The 16,059-nt window shown below is 37.4% G+C and overlaps 1 protein-coding gene across 7 annotated transcripts in view; it reads left to right on the top strand.

The window, feature by feature from the left end:
• CCDC68 (coiled-coil domain containing 68) overlaps positions 1–16,059 on the top strand; it is a 51,044-nt gene that overhangs the window by 14,989 nt on the left and 19,996 nt on the right. For all 7 annotated transcript variants that reach the window (XM_082640151.1, XM_082640150.1, XM_082640149.1 and 4 more), the window contains 6 exons: positions 2,306–2,434; positions 3,566–3,652; positions 5,219–5,359; positions 6,361–6,486; positions 8,028–8,156; positions 13,938–14,020. In XM_082640151.1, the coding sequence (XP_082496277.1) occupies positions 2,318–2,434; positions 3,566–3,652; positions 5,219–5,359; positions 6,361–6,486; positions 8,028–8,156; positions 13,938–14,020 (683 nt within the window). In that variant the 5' untranslated portion in view covers positions 2,306–2,317. The remainder of the gene's footprint in view (positions 1–2,305; positions 2,435–3,565; positions 3,653–5,218; positions 5,360–6,360; positions 6,487–8,027; positions 8,157–13,937; positions 14,021–16,059) is intronic.

The following is a 16,059-nucleotide window of genomic DNA, read 5'->3' as shown; positions in this document are numbered from 1 at the left end:
ATTACAATAATTACAAATAATGCTTTGCAAAATTGCAATAATTCTTTAACATCATCCGTTATCCAGTCAGTGTTAAAATTCCCCTACTTGTTTCAAAAATGTCTTTATATTGCTGGTTTATTTGAATCAGGAGCCAAAGAAAATTCACATATTGCATTTGGTCATATGTTTCTTAAGTCTCATAATTTCTGGCAATTTCTCTTCTCTTCTCCCCATCTTTCTTCATATAACTAATTTGTGGAAAGAATAATTATTTGCCCTGTAAAATTTTACATAATCTGGATTTGGCTGTTTGCAACCTTCACCTTTGTAGAGTCATTGAACAGTTTCCTCTTTCTCAGATATTACCGTCAGTAGATAGAGGGACTGCACACTTCATAGGTGATGCTTTCTACTTGCGATTGTACCACATCTAGAGAACATAGTGTCTGGTTATCTCTTTTTTAGTTTTCTGTTAAGGTTGATTAGTGGGGTCCCTCGAGTTGATGCATTCTTCATCAACCTCTCACCTAATGTTTTTAGAGCTCGTTGATGACTGTGGCTTAGATCCATTACTTCACAAGGGGTTGCAAAATGTAGGTTTTCTAATTCTATCAGTCCTTTTGGGTTTATTAGCAGAAATTCTGTAGCAAAATTTTCCTAATCAACTGTTTGGTTACCAAGAAATACATGGTAAATTCATATCATAAAGGCAAGACCAATGCTTGTCGGTGTCCCCCTCACCCCTTTTTCTGGGCTAATTTTTAGTATAATCGTGGCCCGTCTCCATTGAGTTTGAGGATTGTTGTTGTTGGTGGTGGTTTTTCTCTTGTCAACATAATTTCAGGAATTAAAAAAGTTTTGATATGTTCCAATCCAACACAGTCATTCCTCTTCAGGTTGGCTTTTGTGTCTTATTCAAGTAGTATTTGGTTACTTTTTTGCTTTCTGGTATGACAAGATATCTCAGGCTCACCTTATATACTTCTTGCTCCAGATCTAAATCACTCAAGAAGCCCTGGTTGCATTTTAGTAGAAAATAGTGTACTGAGACCATAGTCTGGGCACTGGGAGTGTTAATTGCTTCTGTTTCTAAATTTTCAGTGGATAGACTTGGAATATACATTTTTAAAGGAAAATAAATCATTATTTTCTACTCACAGTTCCAGTTTGGATTGTAAGGTTTTTACGTAATATTTTTGGTTCTAATTTGGATTTCTTTTTGTCTTATGTTAAAAATCTTGGTTCTTAAGACATTAAGACAATGACTTCTTGACTTTATTCTACATCATGCATTCATGTGTGTGAGTCACGTGAATGTGTGCACACACACATAATAGTTTCAAAGTAACAATAGCAATATTTCCACTAAAAGTATTATTAGTGAGTACGGTTTAAGATTGTTTTGGGATTCTTTTTGTTCTTAGGACATATCACATCTGGGAAAAATAGTCCCTGGTGCATGTTTTAAAGTCACTTCAAGTAATTCATGAGGATATGCCACCAAGTTTGTATGCAGATATATTCATTTGTTTTATTTGTTTTTATTTTTGAGGATTTTATTTTTTTCTTTTTAATTTAGTTTTATTTTATAATTAGGTAAAATAATTACATTTTTCAGTGTCAAAACTGTAAAGTACAGATTTTCCCCTTCTATCCTACTCTCTCTTCTTAGAGAAATTATATGTATCCTTTTCTGCACCATGCTTTTTCAGTGAATAAATATATCCTAGAGAAAACTCTATAGAAGTAGGTAGTTCATTCAGTCAGTCCTCTTTTAGTGGGCATTTGGGCTTTTCCAAATCTTTTACTACTACAAATAGTTCTTCAGTAAATGGCCTTTACAGCCTACTGAGAATTAAAGAAAATGCAGCACATTAGAGGTCTCTGTAAAGTATAAAGTGATATACATACATGTATATAAATTATATATATATATATATATATATATATATGATTTTGTTATATTATTAGCCCCACAGACATTTATTAAGCACTTACAGTGTGCTAGAATATGAATATGAATAAGGCATAGTCTCTACTCTTGAGGTTTTATAGTCTAATTGATACTGAATGAAAAGAAAATTTTCCCATTTTTCATTCTCAGTTTAATTTTTAAGTTTCTAATCAATGACTGTTTCAACTGGTGTTGTTTTAATATTAAATTAATTCCTGGGTTTTGGATATATACAGATTTCCATAATTTATAATATTTTTTACTATATTTGATTACAGTGCTAATACAGAACTCCTTTCAGTTTACAAACCACATAATTATAACATCAAGGAGGTTAGTTTTGTCCAACTGATTTATGTTTTTCTAAAGCTGGGCTTCACAATGACAGCAGTAACAGTGACCACGACAGTTCCCCTGAAGGGGAAGATAGAAGATAATTCTGCCTCGTATGAGTCCACATCAGCTCACATTATTGAAGAAACCGAATATGTGAAAGAGGTATGTGGGCACTGGAAATCATGTTACCATGGTATGATTTTTTACAATAAAGTCTGATATGAATTACTGGGCTTTGTTTCTCCCTTCCTAGAACATGTGAGGAAGAACAAACCTAGTTTGCCAAAGGACAACCTTGATAGCTGAAATTTAAACACATGCGTTGTCGTTTCTCTTGAGGGTATGAACCTCTGTTCCTACACTTGGACTAAAACTGAATAAAGGGCCAGGAGGGTTCAGAGCACCTATCAACACTTAATTTGTCCCACACTATTCACCACTGCATCCTACTGTTTTACATCATTTCTCAGTTCTTTCATAAGTATTGATACTTTTTTGCCAAGTAGATATTTATGATGCCTGCTGAGTTTCTGTCTCTCCTTACCTTGTTCCTTCTCAAGCAGTTCAGAGCGACTATCACCAATGACTTGTACATGTTGGCATGTCACTTCATTAAAAATGTGAAATCTTATGAGAATCCAATGATAATGTCTGACAAAGGTATACATTCTCATGAACTACTTTTTAGAACAGATGGAAAAATTTGGACATAGCTAGTTTGTGACTTAGAGCGATTAATTCATCTTTGAGTGTCTTGCAATTCCATAGGTCACCAAGACACGGGGCTTGTATTTCATGCATAAGTTTGTATGATCTCCTCTGAGTAATTATTCTCTAGTAATTACTAAATAGTAGTTATTCTCTAGTAATTACTAGATAGTAATTATTTTTCAGTAATTACTGGATAGTAATTATTTTGTAGTGATTACCAAATAGTAATTGTTTTATAGTAATTACCAAATAGCAAATTAGTACTAAATTACTATATAGAAAAAAACAGAACTAACTAGTATTAAATACTAATTACTAAATAGTAATTATTTTGTGGTATAATATTCATTTGGGTTATATTTTAGGTTTGCCTAAGAAACAGTTGTAAAGACCAAATGCTCATTTTCTGCAATCTAAACAATAATGGCCTAAATACAAGTTAGATTGATGGCAGTTATTTAAATCTGAGATTGACATATATGTAATACTTTCTAGATAAATTTGGTACCCTGTAACTGGTATAGAAAAAAAAAGTATTTGGTATTAAATGCCTTTGAAAAAAATATTTTTCTTTTCTTTTAGATTCGAACTACTCTGGAAAAGATCCGAAATCAAATATTTAAAGATGATGTAAGACATAATAGTACAAATCACAAACAAGATGCAAAGGTAATGAATTTATCAAAATGTACCACTTTTATTCCTTCAGTAAATGAACATAAAGCCATATAGACTTCCTTTAAATAACTTTTTGATATTATTAAATTATTCTTTGAATGATGAGTATTAAATATTTTCTTGGTATCTAAAGATGTTAATGGGCATATGTATATTTAACTACAGATGTCATTAGTAGGATCAGATTGGAATGGCCAGGTCTTACTTGAATATTTTAAACTTGGCTTACTTATCTACATTGTATGGGAAGATATTGGCTCAGCCGGGATACATGGCAGCAACATGTTCCAATAACAGACAAAGGTACAAGCTTTTAGGTTCACCTGGGCCACACCAATGGACACCCAGTTGAAGCCATTAGGCTGCATGATCAGTCAATAAGCTTAAATACACCCCTTCCCCTGTGACCAGCCTTTTATTCTTAAGGTCAATCAATGTGCACTTAGCCTTGTCTGGATTATGCCAGGTGAGACCTCACCTGAGCCACATGCATCTCATCAATGTCAGTGTTATCCACTCTGCAGGATGGCCACAGAGAACACTAGAACATAGCGTAAGATGTATAACACATCCTCAGCTCCTACACTAACACAACTCACTCCAATTATTTTCTTAAGTGCTCTGAAACTGAAAAAAAGCTTAATGTTTGTGAATGATAAGAAAGATCAAACATTCAGTTCTGACTATGTTGAGCTGCCTATCAGAGTGGAGGTTTCTGATGGAGGTTGGATATCTGATTCTAGAGTTGAGGGTAGAAGTCTGATATAGAAGGTCCAGGCTATGGGGTAGAGATTTGGGGAGTAAGGATGGTATTTAAAGTTCTGAAACTGGAGGAGATCACCAAACATATCAGTGTGGATAGAAAGGAGAGAAAATCTAAGCATTTAGTCCTGAGATTTATGCTATTTAGATGTTGGGAAGAAGAAGAATCCATCACAGGAGGCTGAGAAGTGAGGCTAGTGAATTAGGGGGATCAACAGGAGAGAATGGAGCTACTGAAGACAAGGAAAAAAAATGGGTTTCAGAAAGTGAGGAGGGACCGCTGTGTCAAATGGTGTCCGTGGGTTAAGTAAATTGAGGGCTAGTTATCGACCATTGGCTATAACAATGGGAAGACTTTTGGAGACCCTAATAGGAATAGCTTCCTGGGAATGCAGATGAACTGTGCTGCCAGTATGTCTGCCTCGGCCATCTCAAACTACAGAAGGTCAGCAGACAAGTTAGATAAAAAAAAACACAAACAACTGGCTTTATGGATATCATTTAATCTCCTTAAAAGGTCTTAATAGTATATTTTAAACTGTAGGGAATATAAAAGGCATGAAAGATGTACTTCTACCTTCCTTTTAATATAAGAATCTATTCAAATTTGAGCAAATACAGAGGCCAGCTGCGTTTCATCTGGAACTTCCCATTGATATTTGAGATTCAAAAGATTTATTTGTGTTGATCTGAATCTTCCTTGACATATGTAATACTGAGTGATAATTACTGTTATCAAAGTTAGTAGAGAAAAGGAAAAGTCAGGTGAATGATTTTCTTGTTTGTTCTTTTCAGCACTGTCGACACGTTCAAAATGGCTTTGACTCTGAAATGGATCCCTCTTGCTGCAGTTTGGATCTGCTCATGGAAAGGATAAAAGGAAAAGACCTACAGCTCTTAGAAATGAACAAAGAGAATGAAGTGTTGAAAATCAAGGTATGAGCAGTAGGAGAAATTTCTAATTTTGTACTTTGTGCCAATAGGATAGATTTGTGGATCTGTGAAATTAGATAGACATCCACACACATCCATAAATCCACACATGTGCTCACATACTTAGAGAAGCACTTTTATATTTGATCAATTAAATCTCACTGTTTTATTTTGAAGGCGATTTTTATTATTAAAAAGATTTTACAAAAGTTCAATGGGTATAGTAGTTTCAGTTGTACAAGATGAATAAGTTCTAGAGATTCACTGTACAGTATTGTGCCTATATTTAATACTGTACTGTACACTTAAAAATCTGTCAATGGGGCAGGTCTCATGTTAAGTGTTTTTACTACAGTAAAATTTAAAAGTCTTTATATATGTAATAATTAGATATTAAAAATTGCATATTAATTAGAGCACTCAGTCAAAAGTCTCATTGTTTTATTTAGCTAATCTATTGTTGGGTGCCTTATATTTTCCTTTTTTGGCTTATTTAATATACAGTCCTACAGTGATTTAGTAGGTAGATCTTTGCAGCCATCCTTGATTATTTCTTTAGGTTAAATCTTTGAAAGCTTCGTGACACTTTGTCGATATTGCCCCTAATACTTCAATCTTGTCCTCCTTCTACTTCAGGAAATATGTCTTTTAGTACTGTTGTGGCCAATGATACGAAAACGCTTGCAAATACGTGTATAAGCTGATGGGGCACTGGGGAACACTTTGCAGAGGTGTGGTCTATATATGCAGGGCACTGATGTTCATAGAGTTCGCTTTGGCCTGGCCAGTGCAAATCACCTGCATGACAGCCCCAATAAATAGGGAGTTCTCATTTTATGTTTTCTTCTTACCAGATAACAGCATCTTTCCTCTTACCCATTGTCTATGAAGGTGCAAATGGTACGGTTACAGCCTCTGTGTTTTTGGTTGCCCATCAAACTATTCTGTCTTTAACCCTTTTTATTGTAAAAGTCAAAACATGCACAGTGACCTTTTGTTTCTAGCTCGAAGCCTCCAGAGAAGCAGGAGCAGTGGCTCTGAGAAATGTGGCCCAGAGATTATTTGAAAACTATCAAACACAGTCTAAAGAAGTTAGAAAGAAGCATGAGGACAGTAGACACTTACTCCAGGTACCGAGCTAGCAGCTTGCATACTGGTGGACTAACCTCCAAGCTGTTCAAGTCTCTCTTTTGGGAAGGAGTTAGATGTGAAACAAGCAATGGCCATGTGACTTGGCAAGTCCCTGGAAAGGCAGGCTGCCCGTCTTCTGCCCTGATCTCCCCCCACCCCTGTTTAGGCTGGTACCCAGATATTATGCCCCCCTTGCCCAGAGCCCTGTCACCCATCCTAGAAATCAGGGCTGGCCTCATGACACTGGCCAGTGGCTTCTCTTCTGGTTCTGCCTTTGACTAACTAGGTGACCCAGTTTGAATCACTCTGTCTCTCTGACTTGACTCTAAAATGAAAGAGTTGGGCTACATAAATGGTTTCAAAATTTTTTTACTGCTGGAATACATTCTTCAGAGTAAATGAACAAAACCATGTATGTATATGTACATATATATATTTCATATAAAATTATATTTAATATATAAATTAAAATATAAAATCATACAAATATATATGTGTGTGTATATGGGTGTCTCTATATCATAGACACACACCTACACTTTGTTTGTTTTTGAATCTGAAATATGTGTCCTAGGGCCAGTAAAACTTTATCTGGAGAATGTATTCTAGGACTGGAAGAGGGAAACGTGTGTATGTGTGTGTTTGCCAAAACTCAAAACAGGGAAGCTCATTCAGGCATGGGTAGGGCGCCTGGGTCTCTGCCAGCTCAGGCCCTAGGAGGGTCCCCAGGGAAGCCCAGTAGGAATCCACTGCATAGGCGACACTCCCTCAAGCTTCAGGTTGGGGTGATGATGGTCACAAACTCCTAGGCATGCAGGGTGCAGATAAAGTACCTATGTGAAAGAGTGAGCAGGTGTGTGTGGACGGGAGTGCCCATGTCCCAGCAAAGGGAGTGTCTGGGCAGGAATGCCCACCTGGTATATTCAAGGGAAGTCAAGACACTTTTTTTTTTCTAACCGTAAAATCTTGACTTCTATTAAACACACAAGCAGATGTGGGTGCGCATGTCAGTTACAAGTCAGTTGAAACACTCCCAAGTGTGGCCTATGGGCTGCCCGCTGAAGACTTCTCTCCTATGTCTTTTAGTATAACTCCTGCTATACGCCTAGGAGATAACGCCCTGACACAGTGGGGATAATTATTCTGCTTTTATGACACTTTCTGGTTAAAAAGAAAACACTTTTTACTTGAATGTATAAGATTTTACTTTTGTTCTAGATAAGCTTTGTTGAGAAAAAGCCAAAAGTTTTGCTTTTCTTAAATTTTTGTCTCTCTTTCTTATACCAGTTCACAGAGTATGCTTTATGGTAGCAAATGTCAACATTCTAGAAATAATATTTATATGTCATTAATTCTCCATTGATTTAGTGTTGCTGTAGTCCATCAGGTTTATTTTGAAGAAAGACTGAATTCAAGGAAGTAATTCTAAACAAGTGTGAATTATTAAAGTTTTTTGGCGACTCAGAAAATTTTAGAGGGAGATAATAGCTGTATAGGTTTAATGAAAACAATAGTCTGATAACTGTTTTTCTGACAAAAGGTTAACACACTTGAAAAAGAACAGAAATTGAAGCAACATGTTGAAAATCTGAATCAAATTGCTGAAAAGCTTGAAGAAAAACATAATCAAATCACAGAACTGGAGAATCTTGTACAGAGAATGCAAAAGGTAGGCCTCTGGAGAATTAAAGGGATTTCTTCCTGACAGGGTTAGGGTGAGAATTAAAGAAGATAATATGAAAATAAATAACATTAAGTGAAAGTGCTCTTTGCAACTCCTAAGATCTTAGGATGTACTCAGTAATGTTCATTTCTTCCCTTACACATTTAATATGATGTATATTGTAGTTACTGATTTACCTCTTTACAAACACTGTAGTCGAATCATTATCTGTCACTTTTTTTTTTCTCTTAAATATATGGCTTAGAAAGGGGAAACATGTGAGGCTATGAATAGAAATAATGGAAAAGATCACAAAGTCTACCTACTGCTAGCAATAATATAGCGAATCCCTGTAATTGTAGCATTTTTATGTATTGGAGTCAGTGAAGTGTTTATTTTTGGCCACCCAAGTCCCCTTTAGATTTATAAAAACCTATGGCTGCCCTAGGACAGGTATAGTTCACAATTAAGAAAAGACATTCTTGGGACTTCCCTGGCAGTCCAGTGGTTAAGACTCCACGCTCCCAGTGCAGGGGGCACGCCGCACGGCTCAGCCAAATTTAGGGAAGAGTAATAATAGAACAAAAATGATTAAAAGTTTCATGCAGTGTTCCTTTAAGTAACTGCCCCTCCAAATACACACAAAAGGTGAGCACATACATTTCGTTTTGCATGCCTTAGAATTTAGAATTCAGATAAACCAAGCAATATTTTTAAATAGTAAAACAAACCAATAGAAAACTGGCATCTTTGAAACTGAGTTGGAGTAGATAAGAATACAGACTTTAATTTCTAGTAAATACTGCCCAGTACATTTTAATATTTATTACACGAATTCCCTGATTTTCCTCCAGTCTTCTCAGTCTTACTTTTTTTAATGAGTCTCCTTATATTGAGGCTATTTCAGAAATATCACTTCAAAAGCATCACATTTCAACATTCAAGATATTTGCCTGAGAAACCTTGATTAATTTTTTACATATTTCCCAAGAATTTAATTTATAACACTGTGAGTTTGGCTGAATTTGTGATCTTAATGAAGGTCCTATGAGGAAATCACAAAAATTAAATAAGCCCAACCTTAACTGAATCTAATAATAATAATATACAGCTACATCTGTGTTGTACGGTGGGTGATGCTGAATGTTCTACTTTAGCCAAAATCACAAGGCTAGAATGTCCTCAAGTAGCTGATTTGCCCTCATGTAACAGTTTATAATTATGATGTTTTGGACAAACTGTAACATTTGGATGAATACTTTGCAATGTTAGAATATTTATCCTGTAATAAATAGTTTAGCAAACTAAGATAGCACAAGGAACCTTTGCATTTCGGAAAGGAAGACAATTCTGGAATGCAAATAGGGTTGTTTAATCAAACTACTTGACAGCTTGACATTTAAATTTAGATTTGCGATCACCTCAAACCCAGTAACACTGGGTCATGTTTACTGGTCAGCTGTCAGTCCCTGAAAATTAACCAAAAAAATAGTGTAATGTAATTTCTATCTTCTAGAAACTCCAGGAAATCTGTACTGGATGTGAGTTCATCTCAGAATTCCGGGGTATAGTCACTGGACTATTTATTCAACAAATATTTGAGCTCCTACCGTGTACCAGGCAGAGCTCCAAGCTAGATATCTATTTGTGAATGAACCAGATACAGTCTCTTTGTGGAGATTGCAGTGTAATATATCTGGGTTGTGTGAGACTCAAGGAACTGCCCAGATCTCCTTTCATTCATTCTTCCAGGGGTCCTTAGGGAAGCTGACATCCAACTGAAGGTAGGGATGGACCCCAGAATAAGGTTAAGTGGCTTAGAGACTGGCAGACATTTTTGAGAAGTGATGGCCTAGCATTTGTCTTGATATTGACCCATAGTGGAGAGCTGTCTCTAGGAGCTCTGTGACGTAGTAAGTGGACAGAATGCCCATGGTTCAGCAAGGCCACGCAGGAACCTTCCAGAACATTCTAGTTCAGTGACTTCCTAGAGTGGAGTCTTTTGGAATCTCTGGGAGGTGGAGGTAGGTGGGGATGCAGTGGAAGGAAAATGTGGAGGAGTTTTATTTTTATTTTTAAAACATATTTAGTTTAAAGATACATTACATTTGTAAAATGATCATGCAAATAAATAAAACTATAAGAAGCAAAGCTTGGTAACATCTTGGTCTAAGGAGATACTGAGGATAAAGGCTGTGATGAAGGGTTTCTCAGGAGGGAAGTGTGTATTGGAATGAGAGGAGGGGGTACTGAGACCTTTGTATTAATAAGAAAAGGCCATGAGTTCAAAAAGGAAATGAAAATTAAAAATAAACATCCACAACAAAGGTTGATAAATACTGCCCTGGTGGTGGGTACCCCCTGGAGAAGGATTCATTTTCTACTCACTTGCACAAGTCACTGCTCTGGTAAGTAGCCATTAGTGGTATGAGGTCTGGTAATGAACGCATTACTTAAAACCTTCACCATCTGTCCCACTTTAATCAGGAATGCAGTGAGAATGAATTCCATAAACACAGTGATAAGCCAGCAAAACCGCCCAATAAGAGCATTTTAATATGGCATATGTTCCTTTGGCTGGCAGTGCACTTCTGTTGCATCATATTTTTTTCCCAGTGTCATTGATTTAGCTCTATTAGAATTTTAGAGCTCAAAGGCTCTTTTGAGACCACCTAATTCCTCATCATCATTTTATAAACGAGGACAGTGTGAATGAGGGACTATTCCACAGTCCTCCAATTAGCAGTTCACAATCCTTTCCATTATGCCCACATCTTCTCTGATGTGGGATAAAAAGGACACCATTGGTTCCTCAATCATTTAGATGTTAACATATGGCAATGATTTAAGTTGGTGTCCACTCCCCCTTGATCAGTAAGGTGAGGGAACTCTTACGCTCTTCAGAGGTGTGGTTTTGGCAAGAGTGGATTGCCCACTCGGTGGTGCTGTGAACGCCTTTCCCTTCCCAGAAGACACTGTCCCTGAGAAGTGCTAGCTGATGTAGTGTGCTTTTCCGTGCTGTCAGAGAAGGAGCATTAAGAGTCCAAGCTACAGGGACCTACTGTAGAGCACGGGGAACTCTACTCTATATTCTGTAATAACCTATATAGGAAAGAATATGAAAAGGAATGGGTATACATGTATGTGTACATGAACCACTTTGCTGTACACCTGAAACTAACACAACATTGTAAATCAACTATACTCCAATATAAAATAAAAATTAAATTTAAAAAAGAGTCCAAGCTAAATACTGGAGGCTTGACCAAGGCAGAAGGTTTACTTGTCCAGCTGCCTGGTCTCCTTGAACCCTGGTGATAAAAGATTCATGAATTGAGAGTAAGTCCATTAGAAAGAATGTTCGTTAAACACCATTTTGCCTCCTATAAATTCAAAATATATTATCAGCGATGTGTTTCTTTGATGACCCAAGTGTCATAAGAAGCTTGCAAAGAGTATCTTGATCCCTCAGATCAACTAAGGCTACACAATAGCAGAATAATATCTAATACATGTGACAAGAATGCTACAGGAAATTTTTGAAAAAGTATAAATTTAAAAAATAACAGAGCACATAAGATAAGAAGTATTTCGCACCTTCAAATTATTATATATTGAGGTCCTAATATGTTTCAGAGAAGCATGTAGACCTTTCTCATACATCTCCAATCATCCCAACATTTCAATATAGATAGTATTATCCCCATCTTAGGGATGTTCAAAAAGTCAAAAACAGGGCTTCCCTGGTGGCGCAGTGGTTGAGAGTCTGCCTGCCGATGCAGGGGACGTGGGTTCGTGCCCCGGTCCGGGAAGGTCCCACATGCCGCGGAGCGGCTAGGCCCGTGAGCCATGGCCGCTGAGCCTGCACGTCCATAGCCTGTGCTCCGCAACGGGAGAGGCCACAACAGTGAGAGGCCCGTGTACCACAAAAACAAACAAACAAAAAGTCAAAACATGACTCAAACAAATATAGAATGAATACATGTCAGATGTTTTAGTCAACTCATTAATTAATGAGGGAACCAGTAAGATTGTAAAGCTGGTTTAAATAAAATATTTTTTGAAATTGTCTATTTACGTGCATTTTGAAAAAAGGAATATAGAATAGGATTCCTAGGTTAGATACAAAGGTAGTTAATATTCTTTAAGGCAATAAACCATAACCTTTGGGATTACCTTTTCTACCAGGCAGAAACCCACAAATTATCATGCAACTTCACAAAGTCAGGGCTCTAATCAAATAATAAATAATAAAGTCACACACAAAGAAATTCTCCAAGAGAATTAAAAAACCCTTGTGTCAGGTTATTAAACAATGACCCAATATGACATTAAAATAATATATTTTGATTTACAAGTTTTGGCTATTTTTTCTTAACAGTGATAAGGTCTAGAGGGGTTAAAACCTTGGCAAAAGTTAACACAGTCACCAAGTTTCAGAACCAGTCCTGTCCATGTCCAAAGACATTCTGAGGTTTTTGCTATAATGGCGCTGTCTTGTATTTTACCCATATAAATACTACCGAAGGAATGATTTTAAACAGCATTGTAAATACTGTCAAAACATCTATTTCCATCAGATATAAAAAAGAACACAATCATCCCAGCTTGGTTTTTCATGGACTTGTCTATTTTCCTGTTGGATGGAGAGAGTTTGGTTTAATGATGACAATAAGGCATTTCTTTAGGGATTCTTTCACAATGTCAACATTTCTGTTATATCCTAATTAGGAAGTGACTTTATCACTTATGGCCTTGATCCTTCACTAAATATACATTTACTACTTTTCTACCTCTGACAGATGCCATGTAAGCAGGTAGGTATCAAGACAAGTGCAATAATACCCTTGGATACCAACAACTCAAACTACCGGAGGAGAAGCAGGTGGAATGATGGGAGAGCCAGTGTCTAGAGAGAGATGGGCAGGCAGTTAGCATTTAGGGCGGGATGGGGAGACAGAAGAGAAGTTTGACTGAGCAGTGGGCTGGGGGAGAGGCCAAAGCGAAGCTCTCCAGACAAACGAGGGCAGTGAAGACAACTAGTCTTGACCTGTCCTTGAGCGACTTATGTTACCGAGTCCAAAACCGCTCTGCTCTCCACACGACAGGTAATAAATCAGAGACGAGGTGTTGAGGCAAAGCCGGCAGACGGAGAAGATGGCGGACTAAAGTCTCAAAATAACCATCTCATCGGGGTTTGGATGCCAGTTTCTTTTATAGCACAGAGGGGGAGGAGATGAGGAAGTAAAGTAAAAAGGCCATAGTTTAGCAAATATCACCTGGAATGGCCAGCCTCGGGGAGGGGATGTGTTAATTTCTTCTTTCTTGCAGCCATCCACGGGTGGAACAGGGTCTGGATGTTTCCCTGAACAAAGGCACTTTGGTTTAACAGTCAGGCACAGGGGCAGGGCTCCCCGAGGCAGGCCGTTACGTAGAGACAGTATCCTTTCAGTGAACCAAAGCAATGGGAAGCAAAGGTTAAAGTAAAAGAAACAGATCCAACATGGAGTCAGATTTGGCTCTTCCCTGCTACACTTGTAAACCATGCTGGAGAATGCCTGCCCCGGACTTCACTGGGGTGGGTTGTAACAGCTCCATATGAAATTAGTTCTTTAGCTCAAAACATGTTTCTAGTATTACAAGAAGCATCTTTTGCGAACAGTTTGCAAGAATTCCTTGCTGAACACACACGCACATAGAAAGAGAATGAGAGAGAGAAAGACAGAGAGAGAGAGAGAGAGATAAAGGAAAAGAAATGAGCAAAAATTGTATTTTATTTTCTCCTAGGAAAAGAGGACACTGCTAGAAAAAAAACTGTCTTTGGAAAACAAGCTGCTGCATCTCAAATCCAACGCTACATATGCTAAAAGGTTTGCAAATCTCCTAAGTAAAAGCAGTTCCTGGTATCTTTCCTCTCTTCCGGTCCACTGACCAGTGGATAGAAAGCAACTATCCCCCAAGGGAAAGGAAGCCTGAAAGTGCAGGAGGAAGGGAGATTTCTTAGCATTAACAGCCATGTGCCTCTCCCTCCCTACCCACTGGGGAATCTGGACAGGGCAGAGGTCACTGGGGTTACAGGGAAACTGGTGTGTGTATATGTGTGTGGTGGCTCGTTAATTCTTTTGAAGAGTGAATGAGCCTGTCCCCTCCCTGTTTACCCTTGGTGCTGAAGAGGATGCTGTTGAGGTCTCCATTCCCCTGATGCTTCTGATTTTGTTGATGGATCTCTGCTACATCTGGCCTTAAGTTAGCTAGCCCGCAAGTGGAATAGTAAGATAGTTTTGTCGTGCTCCCAACTTTGTAGAGAATGAAGGAAATACTGTGAAAATCATCCTTAGTTCTTGGAACTTACTTACAAATACTCATAATCCACAAGCAGTCCTGGTCCTTGTGTGCTGGGGTAGGGATGGATTTATGGGTTTATGGATATCGAATGGCTTGACTACTCAGCTTCTGTTAGAAAAATTCTCTGGAATATCATAGAATAACTCATATCATATGAAATTTCATGAACTTTTTCTTTTCTTTTCCTTTCCTTTTTTTTCTTTTCTTTTAATTCTAAGCCTACCACAATCATTATATATTCTGATATAACATTCAAAGTCAAATCTATTTCAAGATCTTAGTTCATCCATCTAGAGCTATTGCTCTAGGCACTATTATGAATCTCAAAATGTACACATTCTTCTTCTCATTTATTGAATAACATATGCTCAGACATCACTTTCTCTTGGTCTTTTGATTTTTTCCTATCTCCTTTTCCTTTCCCATTATCTCTCTTTCTCTTCATTGGACCTCATAAGCCAAAGTCCAGAACTGGGCTGACCCTGGCAATTGTACCAACATATTTGAAACACACTGGGATACCACTGATATTAATTTCCTCATATGCTTCCCTGTGAACACGCATATAGCCCCAGAAGGTGGATTTCTGAGTTTCATAGCACAGTACATCTCTGTAGAGAATAAAGGAAATACTATGGAAAATATCCATAAGTCTTTGGAATTACGTGTATATACTCATAATTTAACTCTAAGTAAATTTTTGGCTTACCTCTTTTTTTTTTCCCTAAAGAGAGCTTTTCCATGCAGCAGAACTACAGCTGGTACACTGTGCCTTGCATTAAGAGTCCAGACAATGAGTTTGATTTATTCTTTAAAACATGATTTTTTATTGATAATAGAGGTTTTGTCAGTCTTTGAGCCAAAAATGTAATGGTTTTAAAAACCAAACTGATCTATTCTTTCAGTTCTACTATATATGAGCAGTCAGGATAAAGAATTCTCAAAAAACTCTTGAGGAGGTTTTAGAACTATCTTGAGGGAAATGGAGCTTCTGTGTTTCCAGAAAGGTTTTGAACATCCTGGCTTGTGCAGTTTTCATAAATTGTAGGTATCACAATTATTTATTTTACTTGTTATTTTGATCCATGTGTAGAGGTATTCACTTTGCTAAGTGACAAGAAAATGAAATCAGTATGAGTCAGATTCTTTTAGTTAAAGCAATAGAGACTTGGTTAAGCTACCATAAATAGGATTTCTGTTAGACTAAGACTGAATAGATATGGCCATAAAGAAGATGTACTCATGGGAAGACAGGAGGACAACACTTTAGCACCTAATGTGATTTGAAAAACCAGATTATTTTGCTGATCCACTTAGTGATGCGTGTTTATGCAGTTTCACTCTTTTCTTGTTCTTTGTTCTTCCTGGATGATTCATTACCTTTTCCCACCATTTTTCACCAGCTGGTTTGTATTCTCTGTATTTTCCTTTCAGATTCCAGAGGGAAGAGTCTGACTGGCCTAATACTACTTCCTGTATTGGACAGATAGATCATCTTGACCACCCCCTGCATTGACATCCAACCAATAGCCTTTGGCAGGCGTCCCCTCCCATCCTTGTGGGT

The sequence above is a fragment of the Mesoplodon mirus genome, assembly GCF_964341445.2.
Source record: "Mesoplodon mirus genome assembly, chromosome: 13".
Classification (NCBI taxonomy): domain Eukaryota; kingdom Metazoa; phylum Chordata; class Mammalia; order Artiodactyla; family Ziphiidae; genus Mesoplodon; species Mesoplodon mirus.
This window is presented reverse-complemented; position numbering and strand designations above follow the sequence as displayed.